The 25551-nt window shown below is 48.4% G+C and overlaps 1 protein-coding gene across 1 annotated transcript in view; it reads right to left on the bottom strand.

The window, feature by feature from the left end:
• The window catches only part of PAPLN (papilin, proteoglycan-like sulfated glycoprotein), a 26593-nt gene extending 1042 nt beyond the window's left edge, over positions 1–25551 (bottom strand). The window contains 24 exon segments of the mRNA XM_009882517.1: positions 1178–1286; positions 1821–1948; positions 2606–2743; positions 4172–4310; positions 5224–5348; positions 6252–6389; positions 7163–7814; positions 9050–9179; positions 9884–10001; positions 10132–10420; positions 10938–11024; positions 11655–11811; positions 13140–13316; positions 15017–15224; positions 17246–17311; positions 18015–18141; positions 19203–19326; positions 19882–20054; positions 21276–21356; positions 22127–22250; positions 22596–22726; positions 23651–23753; positions 24038–24098; positions 25445–25551. Of these exon segments, the coding sequence (XP_009880819.1) occupies positions 1178–1286; positions 1821–1948; positions 2606–2743; positions 4172–4310; positions 5224–5348; positions 6252–6389; positions 7163–7814; positions 9050–9179; positions 9884–10001; positions 10132–10420; positions 10938–11024; positions 11655–11811; positions 13140–13316; positions 15017–15224; positions 17246–17311; positions 18015–18141; positions 19203–19326; positions 19882–20054; positions 21276–21356; positions 22127–22250; positions 22596–22726; positions 23651–23753; positions 24038–24098; positions 25445–25551 (3692 nt within the window).

Here is a 25551-nt window from a genome sequence, read left to right as displayed (position 1 = left end):
CTGGCTCTACAGTTGGGTGCTAACACGAGCCTGAGTGAGTCTGCATCCGTTAGCCCACCGCCTGCGTGGGAGGTATAAAGACATTGCCCTTTCCGCTATTACACATTTTTGAGGTTTGAGGAACTGAGAGAAAATCCAGGGAGCCTTTCCCTCTCTCCAGGTTGTGGTCTGGCAGCGCTTGTTTGGCTGCCATTGACAGCAGCGCATACTGCTTGAGAAACATATGGGGTAGTGAGCAACGCGCCCTCCTTCCTCTCCCTTAGAAGTTTGTTTAAAAAAAAATATGTTTAAAATACCAGCGAGATTGTGTCTGTTCTGTTCCTCCTGGAATACGCTGCGCCCAGCAGGAAAACTGCCTGAATTATGAACTCCTAGTTACCAAGGAAATGAAATTTGTTTCTCTGAAAAGAGTTCCATTCACACTCTGAAACTTGCATCATTTTCTTAACTCAAATACTGAACTTCTGTGCGGAAGAAAAGCTCTCTTTGTGAGACAGCCCACTTCAGTCCTACCCCTTGGAGTAGAGAGATTTAAACAATTACCAATCCATCTCTCTGGATCCTTTGCAAGGAGGCCCCAAAACACAACTGATTATTTTCAAATAGAGAAAAAAAACCCACCAAACACTTGCACAAATTCAGAGTTTCCCTATAAATCATCAACAGAAGAGGACACAGCTTTTCCTTTACCTTTACTAAAACACTTTAAAATCTCCTTTGCTCCCACTTGACAGTAGAGGGAGAGAACTATTGCAGCTGTGGGAGAAGACCTGCTGTTATTTTAGGAGCAAAAATGTTTGCTAGGGTTAGGCAGAGAGAGTTTTATAAAGACCAACTAAGGTCTTCCTCTGATTACTCATTTTAGTTTTTTTTACTGTAATGTCACTAGCTTTCCAGCATGGAGCCCTTTTGAACTCCATGAGATCTTAGCTTAACATCTGCTTTCCTCCTCATTTGGCTGGAACATGAGCTTGGTGACCCCCACACCCCACAGGGATCCTTCCCGGGATTTCTGGGTAGCAGCCAAGTTGTTTTGGAAAGGGTAGGTGACGCTAGCGGAGGGTGAGAACTGTGGGTCTCTCCCTTACCTGGCAGGCATCCTGCATTATTGTTTGGAGGATAAGCGATGAGGTTAGGGAAGAGAAGGAAAGGGAAGTTCTGTCTCCTTGTTGCTCACCTTGACCACCTTATATTCACGTTGTTGCCAGTCACTGTACAGTGAAGCTGAGCAGTCCCTCCCTCAGGTACCATGATGCTTGGCAGAAGACCAGTGATCCTCAGTTCTCCTAGACCAGAAGAGAAGTCATCGCTAGCAGGAGGCCAATGCCATGCTGCCCCTGGTAGTAGGTGCATTCCTTCACGGGAAAAGTCCAACATACGCTATGATGAGCTAGGAGCCCCTGGGTCCTGAAACAGCACGTTTGGAGCTATGGTGCTGTTGCTGTGGGGAATGTGGATTTCCTGAGGCCTTTGGCCCAAGCAAGGGCAAGTAGCAGAAGCCTCGAAGAGCTTTTTCCTCCAGCTGGATACAAGAACACTGGTGTCCCAGAAACAAGGCCCCGAGGGTCACTCATGCTGTGCTATTAGTCCATCTTCCCAGCTGCCTGGAGCATCATGATCTACAGACACACACAGATCACTATTGGGTAAAACAACTCGCTCTTCCCTTGCCCTCAAGCTGCCTGTTAAACATCAGGTGTGAAGCCAAGAGGCATGGCCAGACAAGAAACCCACACTGCCCAGCCCTCCCTGTTTCCTGCTTGTGTGCACGCATGTGTGTGTGTACAGAGGTGCCACGCGTGCATTCACCCATCCAGTACCAAGCGGTCGGAACAGGACCTGGCGCTGGTCCTGGTCACGTCCATTCGAGGCAATGCAGGTGAAGAAGCCGACGTCTTCAGAGCTGACCCGGCTGATCACCAGGGCCCCGTCTGACTGCTGCCTGTGTCTGGGGAACAAAACCAGAAAGCCCCTCAGCCTGTGCCTGGGTCAGGATGGGACTCCAGCCACCAGAGATGGACCTGAGCCTCACACACAACTGCGTAGTAACACTGAGCAAAGGTTTAGCAGCAGCTCAGTTCAACCTGTGATACAACCCCTGGTCCTCAAATCCCAGCACTAGTGCTGTAGACTCTGGAAAAGCTCACTGCAAGAGGTTTCTGGGAGCAGAGAAGGAGCTGCAGGTGAGCAGCACCAGTAGCTGTGGAAGTTCACTGCAGGCACCCTGATCTCTCTCTTTGCTGTGAACCTCTGCCCCGGCTCACAGACCAGCTGGATTTTGGCAAATTTGCTTGCCGCGTGTTCTCTTTCTGCTAATCCTGTAGATGAACAAATCTCAGCTTTGGCTCACTTGCAGACCCTGTATCACAGCTGTTCACTCAGGGGTTCAGCATTCAGACTTTGATCTGTGAGTGAGGCGAGGGCACTCAGGCAGTACCGTCTGGCCTTACTGGAGGCAGCTGGCTGGCATAAAGCAGGACGGGCCATAGCTGCACGGCCAGCAGCTCCATCCTCTCAGAAAAGAGACAGGGAAGGCAAGGCAAAGAGGATGTTCTCCTCCACATGAACCTGCCTGTGGGTACGGTGGAGCCACCTGGGAGCTCACCTGGGAGAGGAAAGGGGCTGCCCATCTTTCTGCCACTCGATGGTGAGAGCCGGTGATGCTTCCACTGTGCAGGGCAGTCTGACTCTCTCCCCGACGTTGGCCTCCACTACTGAGGGCTCGCTCTTATCCATTCTCAATCTGCAAAGTCCACAAGCACAGCAGAAGATGCAAAAATTTCCTCCTTCAGCATTCGACCTTCAGCACAAGGCCTTTTTAATCACAAGCCTTATTTTTCACCTCCAACAGAAAAGGGTGGTCTCTGTACTCCCGTCAGAGCTCTGTTGCCATTACCAACATTCAGCGTTCAGAAAAGAGCAGCATCCATCAAATCCTGCTCCAGTCCAGCACAGCTCAGCGCTGCGCTCCTGCCAGCCAGCTTAACCCTTTAGAGGCAGCAACCCTCTTTCTTACAGCATCCCTCTGGGTAACAGCCTAGCAAGCGTCAGCAACGTGAGCACACGGCATGTTACAAAGTCCTGAACAGGGCACCAAGCAAGTTTTCGCCAAGGTGCTCGTCTGGCACACAAAAACGAGCAGATATTTTTTAGGGTGTGAAGACCCCATTGCAATCACCTGACGGCGTGCAAGGCCCAGGAGCTGCTGGGCCATCCACCTCATGCAGCAGAAAGGTTGAGGTCAGGCCCTCACACCACCCATCTCCTCATGCTCTTTGCTCTCTGAGAACTACAGCTAAACACCATTTCAGAAGGGAGCTAAACCGCGATGTTCCCAGAGTCAAATAAAACATCGTCTCCCCCACCCCCATTCTCTGACCTGAATTCTTGATCTCAAAAAACAAAACCAAAGAGCCTTAATTCCATGCTCTTAATTCAGTGAATCACTGCTTTCTGCTTTTAGGCAGAAGCAGCTAAGGATGTTGCTGGGGAGTTCAGCAAATTGGCTGGGCCTTAGGTTGTAAACTCAAAAGAAGGGAGGGATCAGATCATGATCCCATTTAATATGGAAACCTAACATGCTGCATTTAAGGCAAAAATAATTAGTACCCTCTTATTTCTGTGGGGCCTAGAAGCACCAAAGAAACATGCAAGAAGCTACAAAATATGCCACCCAGTGCGTGAGGAGATTGTGAACAAACCAGTTAGACTCAAAACAAAATATTTAAAATAAACGGGTGGGGGCTAAAGTAATTGGAGCTTTTTAAAATATACATATGCCTATTTTGTGCTAGTTAAGCAATTCCTGTTTGCTTTGCTTTTTTCCAGAACGGGTTTCTCTTTCTGCCTATGCTAACTTGAACAGCTAAGGATGCTGCCCCTGATATTTCTCCTTTCCTTTGAACCTAGCTCCTTTGCTGTCAGCCTCCCTCCGCGTCTCTGCTCAGAATATGCTTCCTTCAAGAGACCCTCGGGGAGGACGGAAGACAGCTTGCGACTGGGATCTTCTCCCGTTCCTGTTGTCAGCAGTTCGGCACTGCTTTGCTTCCCGACCGTGCCCCAGAACAGCTGACCCAGGACCTTTCCAATCTTCAGCTTTTCTACATGAAGAGATGCCATATGGTTCATCAGCTGGGCACGGTGGACAAACTGTTGCTGCATGTGAACTTACCTGTACGTGAATTGCTGATGCACAGAGGAACCGGCTGCCTGTACAACCTTCCCGCCTCTGGATAGCTCTCGCGGCTGCTGGTTTTCCTCGTGAAGGACCCGACCTCTCTCAGCCTCTGCCAGAACAGCGCCCTGGTACTCTATTCAAAATAAAATGCCATATGTGAATAAAAGGACCCTTCTTACTGTGACCTCTCGCGTAGGGTTTCTATGAGCTTGGGAGAGCTCGCTGAACTGGAGCCAAAGAGCCCTTCAGCCATCTGTTTTCTGGCTGACTAGTGCAGCAAGCCTGCGCTGTCTGCTAATGAGAGTCACAGACCTGCAGGCAAGCAATTTTAGACTCCTTTCTCTCCTCTGTCAGTGAACATGTTGCAGCATCCCTTAGGCCACGATGCCTTCTGCCCCATGTGCCACTGCTGTGACAAAGTACACTGAAGAGATTGAAGGCTACAGGGTGCCTTGCTGGCCCATCTTTTGAGACTGGTCTTTCACAATGTTTTTGGTTTTGTTTCTCAAATAAGGCACATTTTTCAGAAGAGAGAATCATTTGTTACCCAGCAGGACCTGTTTGGGCAAAACACAAAACACAAATGCACCAGCACAGAGAGCTACGGAAGACTGGTCACATTATGGGGTGAGATGGAGGGCCCAGGAAACTGAAGAAAAGCCCTCTTCTGGAGCCTCCTTTCTGGTGTCAGGAGGTGGTTGATGGCTCTCAGGGAGGAAGATGTGCTCGCTGTGCTGGAAGAGGGGCCAGTTACAGGCAAGCCACAACTCCGGTTACGGGGTGGCACTGCAAAGGAGTGCTTTAACAGGAGGCAACACCAAAAGAAGTCCTGCTGCCTCCTCAGTCCCTCTGGGCATCCCTACAGCAGAGGGGACCGACTGCTTTGACTAGCTCTTGGGACACCACTGCCATGGAGTGAAGGTGACACTGCTAGCACTGTGCAGCAGCGGAGGAAGGTTGCTCCTGCAGCTGGCTTTATTGTTGTCAATAACCGCTAACGCAGAGCCCTGAGCTACCTCTTTGGTCTTAAGTGGAAGGTAAGTCACCTATGATCTGGAGCTGAATCTGTCGGCTCTCTGGCCTCCCGTCAGAAATGAGGCACATGTAAGTCCCGGCGTCCTCTGGCTTGACGTGGCTGATTACTAAGGAGCTGTCGGACTGGTAGGTGTGCCTGCAACAGGAGCAAGGATTAACCGCCACTGCCTGGCCACGGGCGGGCAGCAACTGGCCACGGCAGAGCGGCCCTTCATGCTGATGTCGCATGAACCATCACCATGGAGTGCCCTCCCCAGCTTAGAAAACAACAAAACCCTGTTGACCACAGAGGGGTCACAGGCAGGGGAAATATCTGCGGCAGAAGGGAGGTCAGGAACAGAGAGGAAACTGAGATGGGGAAAACAGGGAACTGCTTTCAGCAGCCCTCTCCCATGAGGAGGCAAACTGCCCTTCCAGGCAGGAGCTCGAGACCCAGCAGTCATCTCCAAACAGAAAAGCAGAACTGGGCTTTTCTCAACTGTGATTTTCATAACACAAAGTGACTGTCTGGCTCCAGACTGTTGCTGGAAACAGACTTCCCAGGAAAAACTCGCTTTAAAAGTAGTTTTAAAAAATTTTTTATCTTAGATAGGAGTGCCAGAAACTTCCAGCCAGAAGAACTCTGAGTTATTTGGCTACAAGTTTCACCCTGGACTACCGACTTACTGCTGCCCCAAGATGAATCCAACAGAGACGACATTTTTCTGTATAACTACCCACATGTCAGCTTCCACCAGCGCTGTGTTATGGGACAGCACTTGTTCTGCCCCGTAACACTAGCCAATACCTCAATACTATTGCAGACTGAATCTGTTTCTGCTGTGCACAGACCAGGTGAACAGTTCATGCTCTTGGGTCAATACATGGGCTTGTGTATTTATTTGTGTGTCCTCCCTTCCCCCTTCCCCCTGCCCCCCCCCCCCTTTTTTTTTTTTTTAAGAAAAATAACAGTAAGATGACAAAGAAAGCAGGCAAGCGTATTTGGCACTCTCCCCAGCAAGGAGCCCATCTGCTCTACAACGAAGGGAGCTGAGCTCACCTGTCAGAGGAGACTGGTCGGCCATCCTTCATCCACTCCACTCTGGAGAAGGGGGACATGCCTGTCTTGCAGACCAGCTGGATGTTTTGTCCCGCAGCTGCTGTCACGAGAGAGTGCTTGGCTTCCTCCAGGATGGCTCTGAAAGAGAAAGTGATTCCATTGGCGCCTCTGCTGCCCTCCTCTACTCTGGGTCCTCTAATTTGACTCTGGTTAAGTCACAACCACAGGGCAAAGCAGGACCGGCTGCCCATTAAGCTCTGAGCAGATGCACCAGGCAACACATGAGGAGTGCTCTCCCACATGGCAAAGGCTGCTCCGGACAGACTGAATGCTGCAGTATCTCCAGGAAGAGAGTCCTACAACCCCTCTCTTCTGAAGGAACTAGATTCAGCTCAGCAGGTGGACACAGATCCGGTGCAGACACATTTAGAACTAGCTTTATGCACTCGCGATTTTCAGGGTGACACTGTCTGAATCCTGACTTAAACTCTGCATCTTTAAAGTCTTCCCTAGAACAATCCACTGTTCCTCCATGCAGTGCTGTGATAAAGGCTCTGAAGTCAGAGAGTCAGCAAAATTTGCTGGTAGGAACAAGAAAAACACCTATGGACTTGCATTCATGGTGTAAGAGTGCCTCCCAGACAAAGATCCCAGGATCCTGCAGTCTTTTCCACACACGGTACTTCCAGTGCTGTCAGAGAGCAGGAAGAGTGCAAGGAAAGAGGCAGCAGATAACTCCAGGGCCTGAATAACTTGATTTACCAAAGGGCCACATGTATAGCCAATCCATTGCACGGTATTCCCAGTTAGCAGGTCCCAGCTGGGCCAACACTTTCACTCCAGAGGAAGATGCACTGATGCATCACAATGAGCTGGCGACACATGATTAAAAAAAAAAAAAAAAAAATCACCTGTGCAGAGCCCGTGCTGGGAACGAGTCTGCTGACGCCTGCTGCGCAAATCCTTCCGTTGTGGAAACATCTGCTCCGAAAGCCTTATGCCACTGCTTGCCTTCATGGGGCAGCACCTGCTGGCCGCCGCCGCTCTGCCTCTCTGAGGGCCCGGGCACTGCTGTTTCCCACGAGCGCAGCCGGCTCAGGCTGTCCAGACTGCCTTGCTGGGTGCCCCAGCGCTGGCTCTCCAGCATACCAGCCCTTGGCAAAGACTCTGGCAGCACCTCACTTCCCCAGCTGTCCTGTCTGTGGCTGTCTTGTGTGGGGTGTGAAGTGCCATAGGCTCTCCCTTCTTGGCTGTGACTTGCAGACCCTCGCAGGGATGGCTGCTGCTGACTCCGAGCATCCGCCGTATGAAAGCGGGAGCCAGTATGCTGGTGTTGTAGGACTCCTGTGCCAGAAGAGGGCTGGTGCTCCAGAAGACTGGCCCCCACAGAGCTGTGGCATGCTCTCATGCACTCCTCCTCCGAGGCAAAGCTGTTTTTATTGCCATGACAGCCGCCGTACCAAAACCGGTTACACTTGCCAACGACAGTCACAAAGTACCAGCGAGTGGTCCAGTTCGTGCAGGGTCCGTGGGCGCTGGGCAGCAGGCATATGACAGGATACGCTACCAAAAAGAGCGGAACAGAGGGAGATGTGAGGGTCATGAAGCACAAAGGTCCAGGTGCTTCAAGCCACCTATCTAGATGATCTGGTGGGTATTGTGTGGCAGAGGTGGGAAAGTAAGTCACCCGAGTTCCACACCCAGCTCTGGGCAGCTGCTCACATGTTTCTTTCCGCCCCAGTTTTGCCACTAGTGGAAGGAGAACCAACCTCAGAGAAATTTCAGAATCTAGATACTAGGCAGATGCTTTACGGCCTTTCTCGGGGAATTGCGCAGCTGCAAGGTTGGCTCTGGGGCTTCCTCTCCTGCAAGGGGCACGTGGCTCCCGTTTGCACACTTCCAGCCCACAGAGCAAGTGGATTAGACCCAGTTGTGAGGCCCCATGCATTACAGAATACCCTTCTACACACTGATACAAAGAGGATCACAGCTCTATGCGACTAGAAACTGAGCCCTGTGCCCCGAATCACAGGTATCACAGCCGCGTGCTGGCAAACACTGGATGCAGGGCTCCAGCTGAGGGGTCCTTTGCCAAGCTGTAGTTGAGCAGAGGGGATCCAGAGAGCTTTCCCTTTCCCCAGGGCAGTCCCCCAGGGCTGGCCACCAAGCAATCCCTTTGCTGCGGCAAAAGGTCAAGGCAATGCAGCAACAAGGTGCCGGTAGAGGGTACAGCTGGGAAGGGAAGGGGCAGAGATGCTTTTGCCCACCAGCTCTAGTGCCCTCATGGTACAGCAGGCACTGTATTGAACTCTGGTGGCTGAAAGCATCCACGCAGCCCTGAGTAACACCTCCATCCTTAGCTGTAGTACTCTTTCCACAGTGTCTATGGGCTGTCCGAAGGCTGAGCACGGCCCCGAGTCCTCAGAGAGGCCCTACTTCTCCTAAAGCCAGGTAACTAATTTGGAGCACTCCAGGCTGCATCAGGTTGTCTTCCCAGGAGCAAACAGCTCCCCAGAAGTCTACAGGCTGATCGAGATCACACAAGCACACTTCTGTCACGCTCTGAGCAGAGGACAACAAGAATTTCTGCGGTAGCTGACAAAACTGAACCATCTGGCTGCTTTCCTACACTCCCTCCCACCTTCCCCTGCCCCAACCACCAGCCAGAATTTCTTTCTGAAGAGATCATTTACTACATTTTACACAGCAGAGCCTCTATGAAGGAAGCTTCTACACGCTACTGGATTCTGTAGGACTCTTCCTATGTTTCTAAACCAAGAAGCCAAAGCATCACTTACGGTAGTTGGGCCTATTGAGACATCCTTCCCCTTGAGGACCTGAAGCTGAAGCGACATTGTCAAAACAGCAGCCGTACATGGAACTGCGGCACTCACCCGAGGGGTGCTGCTGGGACAAGGCTTGGCTTGCCTTAGAGACAGGAATTGAAAGCCAAAAGTTATCATGCACACATGAGGACAGTAGCACATGCAAGGCACCATGTCCAAGCCACCGGCTGCAGAAGGCCAGCTGTTAGAGGAACCACTGGGTTTTTTGTTTGCCTCCTGGACGCTTTCATGCTGGGAAGGGGTGGGAAACTTGGCTGTCGGCCACAGAGCCAGGGCTGCCCATCTCTACAAGACAGACCTAACCAGCACAGGGGCAGGCCGATTTATTCCACTGGCACCACCACACACCCCAAGCTACGAGAGGAATTACCTCCCTGACTACTTTGCCCTCAATTAATCTGTATCTGACGAACAAAGGCAACTAATAGTGGCCATGGTTTTCCCACTTTTTTTCCTCCTTGAAATTGGATGGCAAGTTTCTGACTGAGAAATTTGATTACTCAGAATTATTCTATCAGTTCTACATAGGATGGTTGGTCTTCTACTTCTCAGACATCTCCCAACCATCCACTCTGTCCCTGGCTTACAGAGGATCACAGGTGGTTGCCTCAGACTGAAGAGGAGCGAACTGGGCCAAATGGCTTGATGCCATGCCTGGAGTATTGGTTCTCCAGCATTACTGGCAGAGATGAAGCACAACAGAAACCCACAAGCTGAGTCACCAGGGTCAAATCTGAATCTTCCTATCTGATGGACTCCTAAAACGCAAAGAGTTTTTGTACTTACTGTTGGAGCTGCTGCAGTGGGCTGATTTCTGCTCGCTTGAACATCATGGTAATATTGTGGGCATCCCATGTTGTTTGGACCCTGGGCAGCCGATATTCCGTCAGGACAACATCCATACCTACAGGCAGAAGGCAGAAGGGCTGCAGCAATACCTGACCTGCCCGGCTCGACAGGCACAGGCTGTAAATTTCAGCAAGCCCCCAGGGACGGCAATGCCTCCCTGCTCAGGCCCATCTACTTCCAGCTACCTGCTCCGGTGACAGGTGCTGAAGGGACAACCTCTCCCCAAAGGACCTGAAGCTGGAGTGTGCCCATCTGGACAGCAGCCGTGTGGGCTCTGATGACAGTCCTGAGAGCCAGTCCCTGCAGCGGCGTCCCGAGAGAAGCTGAGCTGATGGGAACCCGAAGAGCGTGACTGGGATTCCCAGCGAACAGGCAACAAGTTGATGCCATGGTCCTTGGTGGATGGGATGTGGCGATTCCCAGAGGTACTATGGATCACGGAAGTCCCAGGGAGCATCCTTTCATCACCAGAATCTGGGGAGAGAACTCCTTAAAGCATGCAAGTGAGCATCAAAATCTGATCAGTTTTCCTCATCTCTGCTCTCTTTCACCTGCCCAGGGCTACAGGACAGGCTTTTCTGTATCAGGAGTATGTGTCTTCTGGCTTACTCTTATGGATTTGGTTGTTCAGAGGTTCTTTTGCTCACTGCCCTGTCAGATGAGAAACCACCTGCCACATTACTGTGGTCCCCCTCACATAATCGTTTCTTCTTCTGTGGTCTGCTTTGGGCAGTAGTTCTCTCAGCCAGCGCTTAAGTCATGCTTCCAGATTGCGGGATCTGTATACTGTACAGTCTCTTCTGCATGGACAGATTCAGATACTGCTCTCTATCAGTGTAAAAGAAGCTACACTTTGTCCTTGGCTCCATGAATTTCTAGAAGCTCATTAAAAGAATGAGAGAAATAAAGAAAAGGAGGAACCCTCCCCCTACCACACCCTATTTCAAGTCTACCCTCATCAAAACCCCAAACTAACAAAGTTCTTCCAAACCTGTGGCAGGGCTGTTTGGGTTGTAACGTGTCAGCAAGGACTGGCGAGTGACATCATATCCCATAGTGTCCTGCATACTGGGGACCTCTGCAAAGAGAGACGTACACAAAATAACTGCAGTTAGTCCAACCCTACGTTCTAATAATTGCAAATGCATCCAGGAGTCAACAGGAGACTAAAGTTAATGAAAATGTTTCTCTTCTCCTGGAACAGCGGTTGAGCAGCAGTTGGATTTGATTGGATTGTCAGGACAGTGACCTGCAATTTGCAGGCACACAAAAGTCAACATTTCAGCTCTGGGATGAAGACTAGACACAGACAGCAAGCAAAACCTTCTGAGCAGTTGTGACTCCTTTATAGCTGGTCCACAGAGGGATGAGAGTTGGCTATAGCTTTTAGCTACTGAGTCTGCCCAGGTCGCCATCCTTCCTGACTGGGAGTCCTGGAGTCAGCCTACAGCACACACTGGGACAGAACCATCACAGAATACTGAATTCAGGATGGACACAGACCAATGTTGTTCCCAAGCCTGTTACACACATTTCAAACAGCACAGGTACTGGAACTCTGAAGATGCCATGGTTATGTGCACAAAACAAACGCGGATGGAAACAGGCAGGCAAGAAGCTGAGAATATAATCTGGTGCCGAGCTGGAAATTTCTACTCCTAAACAAAAGCATCTCAGGACAAGCTAGGTGTGCAGCAATACCACTCACGCTGCGGCAGGTAGCAGGGCTGCGTGTTGCAGCTACCCAGGGTGGCTGGTTTCTGTGGCTGGATGGCTTTGCATGTCTCAGGACTGTAGAATTTGGAGTCGCCGTCAGCGCAGATGACTTGGCGCGTCCGGATGCCCGAATTGCAGCTCTTCGAACACTTGGGCACAGAGACAAGGCAAGTGAGCAGGCAGCAGAGGCTGAATGCAGAAACCCCACAGACCAGAAGTGTGGAACAGCTGCACGATTAGCCTCAGGCTGAGCACAGCTTCCTCCACCAAGACAAGGCAAACAATACTTCAGCTGGATTCAGCTGAACAATTATGGAACTGTACTTCAAACCATTGTACCAAATGTCACACCTGGCCCTGAAGCATGAGGCCCCGAGCCACGCTCAGCCTGTAACATCCAGATGAGCTGCTGTTACCTGTAGTGGTGTGGGCAGGGAGTTGGAATAAGCAAATGGAGTGAATCGTTTCAGTTCGGCCTGAAGGCATCTCAATACTACAGGGGTCCACCAGCTGTGAGAGGGTCAGTTTTGAACTACGCGTTCAAGAACAACAGTTTACAACAGGAAAGCAAACTGATGGCTTCCTTGTAAGAAGCTAACTGGAATTCCTCTCACTGGAAACTGTGGATGAAAAGGGAGCAATCAGCAACAGCTCAGCGGAGGGGAGAGGATGAGGTTATGTGTGCAACCCACCTTCTCATGGCAAGCTCTACAAACATTGGGAGAGTATTTCTCTCTCTTATTCAGATGCAGGTAGGAGCTCTATTCTGAGACTGGAAAGCCAGGGGCCAGGAAAGATCAGATTAAGGTATATAACTTTTTTAGTTTTTATTAAAACTTGGCCTGCATCTCATGAAGAACTAGACGTAACATGTTTTAACTTACAAGCAGCTGCTCTGGCTAGCACAGAAGGAAAAAGGTGTGTTTGGAAGTCACCTGACACATTGGATCTACCCCTGTCTCCTCCAGCCCCGGTGCATTTCCTGGGCTGAACACAGTCTGGCTTCCTCCACAAAGATAAGACTAATCCAGCTGAAGCACAGTTTATCTGAACAGTTACAAAAATATACTTTAAACCATATCACTAAACGCAATGTACAGTCCTGAAGCCTGGAGCTCTAAGTCGTACTCCACCAGAGCGCTGTTCTGCTATGCACAGAGATGGAGCGAAGAATTGGGAATAAGCAGCAAGAGTGGATTGCTTCAGCTTATTGGCTGCATTTTGCCACTGTCACTGAAACTATAATCCCCGCCTCGGAAGGCTTTATTTTTGTAGCAGCTGCATACAAAGCAGGCAGCAGATTAACTGGAGCATCACTAGTGCCAGTTACAACGCAACTGCGCACCAAGGGACTGGTAATGAAGCAGTACATGCTCCCAGCCTCAGCCAACGTGCAGACTGCACGGATCAAAGCTTGTTTGTGAGGAGCACAGCAGTATAATCAGTTATTTCCAAAGCATGCAAGGGCGATGCTCACCAGGCCCCAGTCTCCAATGTGCCAACCAATTTCCTGGATGCAGTTCTCCTTAAGGCAGGGCTGGGTGGCCGATGGCTTTGGCTCCATTAGGCAAGCGAAGTCCTGAGCCTGAGAGCCCTGCTGCGTTCTGCAGGTGACGGTCCGGGTCTGGACCCCTTCCCCACAGCTGGCTGAGCACTGCAGAAAGGGGGACAACAATTACAAGGAAGCACCTGGTTTCCACTTGCATTTCCAGGCTGTGCTCCCTAACATTAGGGCAGAGCACCATTTTGATATTGATTCAACCAACCATCATTAGAATAATCTCCTGGGATGGGAGTTAGCAGAGTAGTTGTTTATGCTGTAGAAGAGACAATAAGGCATGGTGGATAGGGTCTGGGAGATCTGGAGCTCACTGAATCATTTTGGCCTAGTGGTATCATTTCTCTTGACCTCTACCAAAGAAGACGTGGAGAATGATTTTGGAAAAATATCAACAGTGCAGAATACATTGAGAACAATAAATGGCAGGAAATACCTGGAACCTCTTGTTATTTAGTCCTGTTTAAAAATCAGCTCATGGTAAAGAATTCAAGGGAAGATAAAAAAAATAGGTTCTTGTGTTGCTCGTGTCTTCTGCCTGAAGACCTTTTGCTCCATTTTTACAGTGTGGATCTGTGAGACAACTTCAATACTGGTAACTGGTTTGTGACATTTTCAATGCCCTCTTAAATTCACAGTGGTGTTTCCTGGAATCCAGCCTACTTCTCCATGAATTACCAAGGTCTCTTACAGAGAGCATTAACTTGGGGACAGTCTGAATTATTTTACATGAGCTTCCCAGCTGAGTTTCAGCCAGTCATTTACTAGAGTGACCTTTTATCTCTCGGAGTACACGAAACACAGTCACTTTTGAGAACGCTGGAATGAATCACTTAGGAATCAGTTTGTAAGAACATGACACTTGGTGCTTTCCACACACAGTGCTCTTACTCCGCAACCCTGAAGTCATTTCAGTATTCGCACCTCACATCTCACAAGAGAGGGGGAAAAAAACACCAAACCCCCAAAAGGACTTTACAGTCTGGGTTTTCACGCCTCATAGTTGCATTTTATGGTGCTGCACCGCTCAGACAAAGTACCACCACAAGATTGTAAGTCAAATGTTGCAAGCATGCATGTACTTCTTTGAAAAGAGGAAAATTCACTTGTGTTTTAGGGACTGAATAGATACTACCTTTACTTTCTAAGCCCCTGGAATGCAAGGTGCCTTCTAAATGCCTGGCTGGCAGCACTGAGCACATACAGTTTGAACGGTTTCCTATCCTGGAGATACAAATGCACACAGGCATCAAAAAATGCACTGCACAGCTGCGTTGGGAGAAGCCCTGTACTGACACACAGCAAGCAGCAGGTCACCAGTGTTTCTTGCTTACCAACGGTTGCGATTGTACTACTGCTGTCCAGGGCTAGGAATGCTGAGGCAGCAATATCCATGGAAATAAAACAGCATAGGCAGCAGCCATGAGCTCCTGTTTTACGGAGGAGGGAGTGTTACTGCACATCATCAGCTGACGGACAGCAGCTCTCACGTCTGCTGATAAAAATACAGGAGCGGGGAAGGGACTGGGAAACCAGAGAAGAGGGAACATACAATGAGAAGAACAGGGGTGCAGGGGCACACACAGCTTTGAGGAACAGGGATGTGTTTATAGGAGGGCATAGTAGCTAGCTGGAGAACTTGTTTGGAGGACTTCAGGGACAAGTCGTATACCTCTGCACACCACCTATCCAGGAACACACACCTTTTGCAGTCCCAGAAGAGGAACCTGGCTCTTCATGCCCAAGCTTTGGCAGATACGTGCCGAGTGGCAGGTGCCTCCTGCACACGAACTCACCTCTGACCAGGGCCCCGTGCTCCAGGTCGCACACTGTCTCATGTTGCAGGGCTGACTACCGCGAGGCTGCTGGGCGAAGGCCATGCACTCAGCGTTGTCCACCACCCCTTGGGAGCTCTGACCGTCGAATGCCACACAGTAAACCGAGCGAGTCTGGGTGCCCCCACCACAGGTAGCTGAGCAGGATCCCCACTCCCCCGTTTTCCACCTGCAGGTCACAGAATCAAACAAACGAATGTACACCAGCAAGGCACAGGGGAGGTCAGTGCCTCTGTAATCAGATGGAAAATGTCCCTTTGTGGAATAGAGTCAGAGGTGAGTTCCCATTTGATCAAGCGCTGCCCAGCTTAGTTGGCAATGCAGAGCATAGGTCCCACTCTAGAGACAAACCCCCAACTACAAAACACTCATTTCTATGGAAGTGCAGAGCCCTCCTAGAAGGGGAAGATTTCTCTCTATGGCTTTTGGTCTCTGCAAAAAATGTCACGCCTGAATAGAACACCAAAGAAAAGAAGAAAAAAAAAGAAAATAAGAAAACAATCCAGATCAGCTAAAAGAAAAGCAACCTGCACCAGCCTAACCACCCATTACACTCCAGCCACTATCAGAAACAGTAAAACCAAGCCAAGACCTCACTCTGCCTGCAAACCATGCCAGACACTCTCAGAAGTGCTTGTGAACTTTTTGCTGACAGCCAGCAGAAAACTGCTTTATTCTTCTCATTAGCCAAATTCTCTAACAGCAGCGCACACAAAAAAAGCCCCAAAAACTTTAAATAGATTTTGTCCTGTGTTTGGTTGCTGAAGCTGTCCCAGAAATGATACACCCTTGCTAACCGAACGTCCACCAAACAATCTGACTGTTTGGATGTTGAAATCTCTGCCCTTGTCCACTCCTGTGTCTCAGAGCTGCCCAGGTAGCTGGGATCACATCTTACATGGCCTGGCTTCAAGGACAACATGCTGTTTCTTTCCCAACTCCAGCGAGGTGCATAGTGAAAAGGCACTAGTGATGCAAGGTGGGCATCATGGTGATCTGCTTGTCAGCTGCTACCTCCCCTTGCAGTCAGGTAAGCCCCAGCCAGGGCGTGAAGGCAGTTTATGTTTTCTCCCCTAGCCTTCCAGCTGCTCCCTCACCACCCCTAAACTGAGTTTCAGTCAATTCCCATTCACACCCTACCAGAAACTCCACAGCAGACTCAGCCAAGAGAAGACATGTTCGTTGCCCTAAGCTACACTTCTTTACTGCTAAAGATGTAGATATCAGAACAAAACTGAATGGCCTTTCCTATAAAATAAGATGTTCCCTTGGGAAGTGAAGAGCTACAGCAAGTAGAAGTCATTTAGAGCAGTATGGTTGTAGGGCTCAAAAAAAAAATTCATTGATCAAGATTTTTCAGAACCTCCAGTGGGGCTAAAAAAAAACACACCAAAACTGTATTCTGTCTCCTGCAAACCAAATGTACGGTTTTGGAAAGGCTGTGTCAACTGGATGGGCTCACCTACAGCTTCCTTCAATTGGGAGTCAAGGCATCTTGTCTGACACTTGTTTCACTTCCTTTGAGACACAATGTCAACCGTAAGGCTGGGACCCTCATCAGAGGGCAAAGCATTGCAAGTCCTAAGGTATTAGCAGTTTGCTGAAGGACAACCATTTTGGTTTTGATCTTTTTTACTTCTCATACCTCAGTGTACATTATAAGTATTGTACCTGTCACATCCTTGTACTCATCACAGTATGTAGGCACTTTTCTGCCTGCTATAGGGCCCATGCCAAAAAAAAGAAGAGCTTTTCAGAAACTCTGAGGCTTTTGCTATGGCATGCTGGCATCCTGGCCAATATTTCAATTGCCCAATCCATCGTGCACTCTTTTCCTTTCTTGATAAACCAAACAAAAATCTTCCAGAACATCATCCCTTCACCTCTTTACCCTGATTCCAGAGAAAAAACAATTATCAAGATAAGCAGCCAAAAGCTATGAAGAAGTTGTCCCCTTCTCAGTCCCATAAGAGTCAAGTTACCAGGAGCACACACAACCACCTAAGCAAAGCTGCCAGCCAGCACCCTCCACCATCATTTTCATAGGCAAGAATCAAAAGCAAAGCACCACCCACTGCTAGCACCAGTGCCAAAGAGGAAAGCCTCCACATTCCCACAGACTTCAGTGGACAACTATGTGAAGAGCAGAAGACAGCAGCTGCCTTCCTGCAACCTCCTTCTCCTTGTTACCTCTTCATCTGAGAGCTCCGTGCTCCACTGTGGCTCTAGGCTTGTGGCAGATAGATGTAAGAAGTCCTTTATGCACAGAACAAAGGATTTAAAGAACTTAAAACAAGTAGCTACAGGCTACGGTGTATTCAGAAATGCTCCCAGGTTTCCAAGTGCCCTCTCACTCACAACAGCACTCTCACAGGCCCCCACTGCACCCACCACATACACAGTTAAGGCTCTGGTTACAGCTCTGAACGCCCATGTAAAAAAAACACTAAGTGAAGCCAACTGCAAGGCTATGCCAGCAAGGGACAAAGTGGAAATGGCTGGGTAAAAGGGTTTGAAAACGCCACAGAATTAAAAGATTCCAAGATTCGTCCCTTTTCTAAAAGCAAGGACACTGGGAACACGGAAATGACATAAAACCAACACACTCTGACCTCCGTTTTTGCAGGCTCCAGTTAAAGATAGCAAAAACCAGAGAATCTGTTTCTTATCTCCTACATGGGCTAGAAGACAACCTTCCACAATCATACCCTGGAAAGCAAATTGAATCGCTCTATAAAATGAACAAAGGATGTATTAGGACCTTTCCTTGTGCACAGAAAAATGCTCATCGCAGCGTTATCGTCACCATCCTTTGTCTTAGGCTTTCTCTAAGTGAAACATTTCCTTGGAGAGAACCGCGTCAGAGGGCAGGAGAAGTGAAAGAAAAGTCATTCTTTTTCTTGGTTCCAGAAGTGCCTTAGGAAGAAGTCAGAGTCCAGAAAAGGAAAGGAGACCTTACCGTTTTGTCTGGGGACAAGTCTGACGGCCACATGTCCGGTTATTGTCGGGTTGTGGTTTATTCCTGCACATATAGTCTGGATAAATTTCATTGTCTATGGTACAAAACACCAAGCGGGATTGGAAACCTAAAGGAGAAGCAAGAGAGTATCCTGATGAGTGCAAGCCACCCAGGACTAGGTTTGCGATGCACTGGTGCTGGCAAAACAAGTTTCTGAAGTCAGGTGCAGTTCTTCGTCTGCCAACAGTGACAGTATGAATGATGTCTCCCGACACTATAGGAGTCCACTGGAAAGGCAAGAGAGACAGAACTGTTCTGTGTCACTGAGGGGCATTTTCCTGTTATTTTATGTATTGAGACTCACAAGGGAAGCATCAAATCCATATATTGCTTATCAAGGAACCCAGCATGGCGTGTGCACTATACAGCAGCAGAGCTGGGGGCCTTCTGTTAGACTCAGAAGGTCAGTCTTGTGAAGAGTGGATACGGGAGAAAAACTTGCAACTCTTCGTTCTTCCTACAGGATAAGAGTGCCCAGCAAAGAGAATATCAGCTCCTACAACCACAATATGGCAAAAGCTATTGAAAGAGCCATCAGCACAGAAGACCAGAACAGGCTGATAGGAACTGTATATACGAGTCAGCTGGAGAGTTTTTTTTGTTTGGTTGGGTGTTTTTGTTTTGATTTTTAGCTTAAAATCCAGAACTTTGCCCATGGAAGAATCTGTAAACTGAACACAACATTATACTCTGGGATATCTGACAATCCCCCCAATGAAAGGGAATCTTCTAGGCTACAGTAGAGTGGAATGATGCAATTCTGTTATGTAGGCCAAGTCAGTTTGGAGAGAACCTCTCAAGTGGTTGAAAAGGCCTGAAAAGGACATGAAGAACTGAAGCAAAACAAAACAGAACAAAGGCTATTTATGAAGATTCTTAAGACATACTAGTACCATGTCTGAGGACTAGGGCATGGAAAATAAGACAGGACAAGGCATGGGATACAGTCTTGTTGTGATTCCCTACGTGATCCCCCCTTGACAAAACCTTAGCTGCCCCCTGCAGATACCTGGAGACACAGGAGACTGCTGGGAAGCAGCTGCAGAGGGCAGCACACAGTCACACTGACTCGAGGGTGGGGATATAAACCCCACACCAGTCGCCGCAGACCAGGTCCTGTCCCCTTACCTCCTCCACACTCGGAGCTGCACTCACTCCAGGAACCATAGCTCCAGCTGTAACCCGGGGCCTGTCCTTGCATGGGCAGGTAGTACTCATACCGTACCCCTGGGTTTGGCTCCTGGCTGATGAGCTGTGAGAGCATGGGATAAAGTCAGGAAAATAACAGCAGCAGCACTTTTCCCATTTGCAGCATTTCCCCACCATGCCCGAGGGTTCAAGCTGACCTGCCCCCCTCCCATTCAAAGAGCACTTATCCTCTACGCTGCATTTTCTCCTTGTCCGCTATGATGCTCTAGAGAGCATTATTTTTCACAGAAGGGTGCATTCATTCCTCTCAGAGACAGAAGGTCCAGCTGCTCCTGTAACACTAAGTACCCTTGCCTGACACGCAGCATGTTGTAACAAGCAGTGCCCTAGAGTCCATCCTTGCCCCAACACCATTCGGTGCTGACTCTACCCTCCCTTAAAGTCAGAGCCCAAGCAAATAGGCAGGAAGCCAACATCAAGCCTTGCCCTGCTCCACTCTGGGAAACAAAACCAGTGCCCCCTAAGGCCCCGTCACTTCTCCAGTCTTCCCCATGTGGTCCCCACCAATGCACTCCCACTGCCCCACTGCACAAAGTGAGGGCTGATATGCAAAGTGAGAGCGCGAGGCAATCAGCAAGGGGCAGCCACAGCCACTTACCTCAATGATGAGGGGTTCCGTGGTGGGACCCCGGGCGTGGAGGAGCTCTGGGGCCAGATCACCCTCCGAGCCACGGTCATAGTGCATAACTGTGCTAGCTATGTGCAGTGCTCGGCTGAAGTCAATGGTCCAATGCCCATTCAGATAATACTCCCCTCGCACATTCTTGACAGCTGGACAAACCCATGCGCCAGAGAAGAAAGGGAAGTAAATTTACACATCTATAACCTGACACCTGGCTCCACATACTGCAAGACAGAGCCTGCTCTCGACTTTCAGGGTATTGGCAATCCATAGAGCTCTCAACTCTACCATTTGAACTTTTCCATCAGCAACCCTTTAAGTGTGGCAACAATCTAATATGGCAGCATCTACCACCATGGCAAAAATCCACACATCAAAAGGGGACCATAAGAACTCAACAGGGATGTTCCTGTTTCCACTCAACACCACATTGCAGGTGTAGCAAAAAAATGGGACCATCATCCTCCAATAATACTGCCTGCCCCGTAACACTCTCTTGCCAGAAGCTGCTCCACATTCAGACAGTGGTCCTTGCCAGCTTTGCTGCAGATCAAGCATTTTTTTTGCTGCAGAACCAAATGCCTCCAGTATATTCCAGCCCTGCCTCTGCATTCCTCACTATTAGTCACTGAGGCACAGCCTACATCCCACTTGCCGTTAAGATGTGGGCTTCACACCTCACTGCCTTTACACCACTATCCTGTTCATCAGACATTCTACTCAGAAGACAAAGACTTTGGTACTGCACCCACTTTTCTACAAAGGAAAACATCACCAGACTGATCTGTCCAAAGCACTGGGCCATGGAAGGGTCAGAAGGCAGAAGAGTATTTGCTTTCTCCACTGGAATTGCCTCCGCTCTGCCCAGAAAACTAGGAAAAGTAGGTGAGGACTTTTCCTCCTCCTTTTTGCCCTCTGCAGCATGACCTGAGTTTGAGGTTGTACAGACAAATACCCAAAAGGTATCTATGGGGAAAAGCAGCCCATCCCAAACTTTTGGGTGGCAGGAGGAGTTAGGATTTACATTCACTAAGCAACCAGCAGAACTCATAGCCGAATTTTGCTATATCAACTAAACTCCGTGTAAGCCCCAGGCAGGAAGTCTGAACGTGGTTGAGTCTTTTTATTCCTCACCCAACAGCAAGATCACCGCAAAAGAGAAAATGAGGTAACACTGAAGCCCAGGCCTGAGCATCACTAACACTTCAAGGATACTCGATATTCAGACCCTGATTTTCAGAGAGTTTTTCCCTCTGACATATCAAGTCCTCAAGGTAAACATCCCAAACCCTGGTGTATCTGAAAATCAAATTTCAATGCAATTCTGGAATCTAAATGGACTGAAACAGAGGTTCTGACATCAGTCTTACCCAGAAAATTCCTGCTGGGCATAACTTCCTTAATTCGGATGCTGGTGGCTGCCACCGGGATGATGAAGATTTGATTGTAACCTGGGAAAAAAAAAAAAAAAGGATTATTCAATATCAGTCTGTGGATGCCATACAGCCATTCTTCTGTGCCAAAGATGCTCATGGTTTCATCGGTCCCCGAACAACTGGATAAGCTTTATGATAGTGGCTTGAAGCATTTCAGCTGTCACTTTATCTGCATTCTGAATAGCTTCACCCCAAACTATCCAACAGGTCAGTCCAGGTCTAAAAAGTTCCAACTACACCTCAGAAAAGTAAGCACAAGGGTGAGTGCAAAGTCCATTTTCTAGATTTTAAAACCTTTGGGATTTCAGCAAGCATCATACTGGAGCTCAACACAGAGAGATTTGACCACAATAGTTATCTTGAAATTACTCAAACTTGGCCAAATGCAGAAGATGCAGTCCCATTTCTAGCCTTGCACCAAACCTGGTGGGGTTATCAAGACACTGGATAGGGAGACAGTCTTATGAAGGAGGTATATAGCTATATTCATATGGTACATTTATAGCACTCGCTGGAGACAGATCAGGAAAGTACACCAGCAGCATGGCAAGTACTTCAGTCTGCACTGAGACTAAGGAAGTGATTCCCAGGATAAGGCCATCAATACATTTTCTGATGCCAAAGCAGCTAAAGAGCCACATGCCACTTACAGACATTTCAAATGAACATCCAAGCCTACCTACAACAATCATGCGAGCAGATGTCCCCACCAACTCTTGTGGCAGCTTCACTTAAGGTTTAACTCTTCCCTTCTCACCTGTCCAAACTACCTAGATCATCTGTACCTTTGGGGAGGCTTGGCACATCAAAAGTGCCCTTCACACCATAGCAGGTGCTGCCATCTCCTCCACACTGCAGGCACTTGTCCTCCTTCTTGGCAGATTCCAGCATGTTATCACAGCCAACGGCCTGTCAGGGCACAGGGGCACTGATATGAATAAACCTTAATGACAGAGGAAAGAAACTAAAAATGGCCAAATGCTGGACTGATCTAATGAGAAAGCCTGAATGTAGGGAATCTGGGAAGTCAGGAGAAGGCAGGGAAGGAGTTGTCAGGGAAAGGACAGAGTTAGCATCTTCGATTTCACATTCAGAGACAGATAGATAAATGCTGTCCACATGGTCCTCAGCACCTCAGAAATTGAATTATTCTGCTTTTCTGGCGTTATTTGGAGGGGCCACGTAGAACAGAGGGAAGCAACAGGAAGACTGACAGTCCCAATGGTAAAGGCAGGAAGCAACAAGATGACTCACCTGACAAACTCCCTCTACACAGATGTCCCGCTTGCCAGGTTCACATGTAGTCCCATCTATCACTGCTTCCTTGTGCCTGTAGTAGAAGTTTTCTCCCTTGGGAATACAGTTCAACTCACACTTATTGGGCGCTGGCAGGAGAGAAAAAACAAGTATTATATACTATGGCTAACAGCTCGCTAATGCTTCAGGAGCCTGGTTTTAGATCACAGGAGCAGAAACAGAGAGGTGGCCTGATATTAAGTGGCAGATATTGAACAAATTCCTGGGTCACAAACTGCTGTGGGCTGGAAAAATACCCTGGTAAAGCCTCACTGTATGCAACCATTTCCTGGGGCACCTTGGCTGGACGGTGGTGGAGGGGGGATGTTGGGCCAGGCAGGTATTTGGTTATGCCTTAGCAGGACTGTTCTTATGGTCCCTTGGAGAACAAGGCTTTCTAGAATGAGAACAAGTGTTGGTGCAAAACACAAGGGAGCTGTTACCTTAACAGCCAGCAAACAAAACTTTAAATCCATCCTGAAATCCCTCATAATTTGTTAAACCACTGTGAATGATAACATATCAAAGCTCAGAGCAAGGACCTCTGGGTCCTGCATCTGCCTTCTGAACTAGTTTCTCAAGACAGCATGGGCCAATTGCAAGATATGTCATATTTTCTGAAGCACTCAGTAATCATATACAGGTTTCTCATGTGCCGTGCTAGTATTATTTCACCTATATTGAAAAACGCAGCAGAGTTTTTGCTTCTCTAATACTCTAGGACTTAGCTGCAACCATTTCCAGCTCCCTCGAGCAATGTTTCTGAGAGGATGGCTGTTAAAAAGGACAGCTATGTACTGCTGCAAAGAGAGATGTCTCTTGGCCCATGCATCTAATGTCTTCATGAGAGCAATGCTTTGCTGCTGCTAAAAAGACTTTCCATGCCAGCGCCCCCCTACTACTCCAGCTAAGGAAGCCCCTGCTAGGATGCTACAGTCAAAAATGTTATGGTCACTTCAGAACATACTGTTGATAGTCAGGGATGAAGAGTAACCCTACATGTTTGTCATTACCTCCATAATATGGAAGCCACTTGTATTTCTTTCCTTGGAATTCTGTCCCATCGAACTCTGCACATTGCTCTGCTCGGAAATCCCGGGAGCCTTCTGGGCAGCTCTGTTTGGAGGAAAAAAATGTTTGCACTGGGCCATTATGAAAAGGAGGACAATTAAGTGTACTACAAAAAATTGGGGTTTATTTGTTATTGCTCCCATATAAAACCAGGGGCATAAATTCAATATGCTTTTGAAGGGGTACTGTTGGTGAACAGCATTCACCAGTGATGCCACAGAAAGAGAAACTAATAATGACATATTACTTCTGAACAAGAATGATGTTTGTCTGGGGAAAAGGAGCAACAGGCAACCAAACCCAAAAAATCAGAGCACAGAGCACTGTACCTGAACATTGCATGACCGATAGCTTCGTGCTGCTCCAACGCAACTGGAAGCACCTTCTGTCCTGAAAGACAGAAAAACTACATGAAGTTCTCTGAAGAATACACACACAAAAAATAATCTCATGGTAGACATTACAAGTCACCTTCACATCAAGAATACCACCCTCACATAGTTTCCTGAAGCCGCAAAATAACTAAAATGCACTCCTTTTCTACTAGAGGAAGCTGGCATCTTCTAGTGTTGTTTTCTGCTATGGTTTGTGTTCTGGCATGAATGAGACACACACCATGAATGACTGCAGCATGGCTCTTTAGGGTCATGTTTTCACTAAATAATGTCTTTTTTCCACCAAAACACAGACGAGGTGCCCTTACCAGAACTAGAAACATGCTATGGGCAAGAGGGTAGAGGCCTATCCACAACAGGTACGCACATCACATCACGTCATGCTGTTTATGTGCACACTAGGCCTATTAGTAGGAAGAGTTAAACATGACTACAGAAAGTGCGCAACACCCTCATTCCAGTCAAATGGCTCCATCTGAGAATTATGGAGAGCAACAGTTGTGGAAAAAATTGATCTGAAAAGCCAACAAATCTCTAATATCTCATCATTTCTAAAATGAAGGCCCACAGGGATTCTAGCAGATGTCTACCATAACACACAGGTGTATACCATAATGGGCATCCTTCAAAAGACACCTTTATTCTGGGTGGGAAGAAGCAGTGCTCTGTAACTCTGGATTCTTCTATTAAAAAAAACCAAACCTCTTGTTTCTCTAAACATAAAGAGGCTGGGTTTTTTTCAAGATATTATTTAGAGACTGGCTTTTTTTTTTTTTTTTCCCTTTTCTTTATTTTTATCCACAACAGGATCTTTCAGGTCCGTCTTTCCCAAAGGGTGCAGTCCCAGCCATCATCCTCACTGCATCTAACCCAGCTGCAAATGAGATGGCACAGCGTTAACACCACTTGAGCCAACTCCACTCTGCCATTTCTTCTGGGGAAATTCACCTTCCTGGGAATCATAAGCCTCAGAAAATCTTGGTAGAGTCATTGCCTCTCAGGAGAGAAATCTACTGCTCTGGACTCTTCTCCCTCTCCCCCTGGGCCTGCCACACTAGACCTGGTTGAACTGCTGCTGCCAATACCAATCAGCCCCCAATCTCACAGGGAAACCACTGTGCTCTAGCGAAGGAGCCAAAGCAAGGATGTGTTGAAGACAGCACTGTTCAAAACAGCAGTGACAAGACTGAAGCTGAGGATCATCTCAAAGTGAACTCAGGTGACTTATTCCCCTGGAATCAATTGTCATTTTTGTTCTGGATGTATATTGGAACAGCAGCGCAGGAGCTCAGCAACAGAAAAACACATTTAAAGAAAGAAAAAAAAGAGGTTAGCCCTCACCTCTGGGAATAGCAGCGCCGTTGCCGAAAGCTGACTCCGCCGCCACAGCTCCGACTGCACTTGCCCCATTCACCCCAGCTCCCCCAGACATCAATCTGCCGTTTCAT

Source organism: Charadrius vociferus, unplaced genomic scaffold (assembly GCF_000708025.1).
Source record: "Charadrius vociferus isolate BGI_N301 unplaced genomic scaffold, ASM70802v2 scaffold50, whole genome shotgun sequence".
Taxonomy (NCBI): Eukaryota; Metazoa; Chordata; class Aves; order Charadriiformes; family Charadriidae; genus Charadrius; species Charadrius vociferus.
Note: the sequence above shows the minus strand (reverse complement) of the source record. Positions and strands in the feature narration are given on the sequence as shown.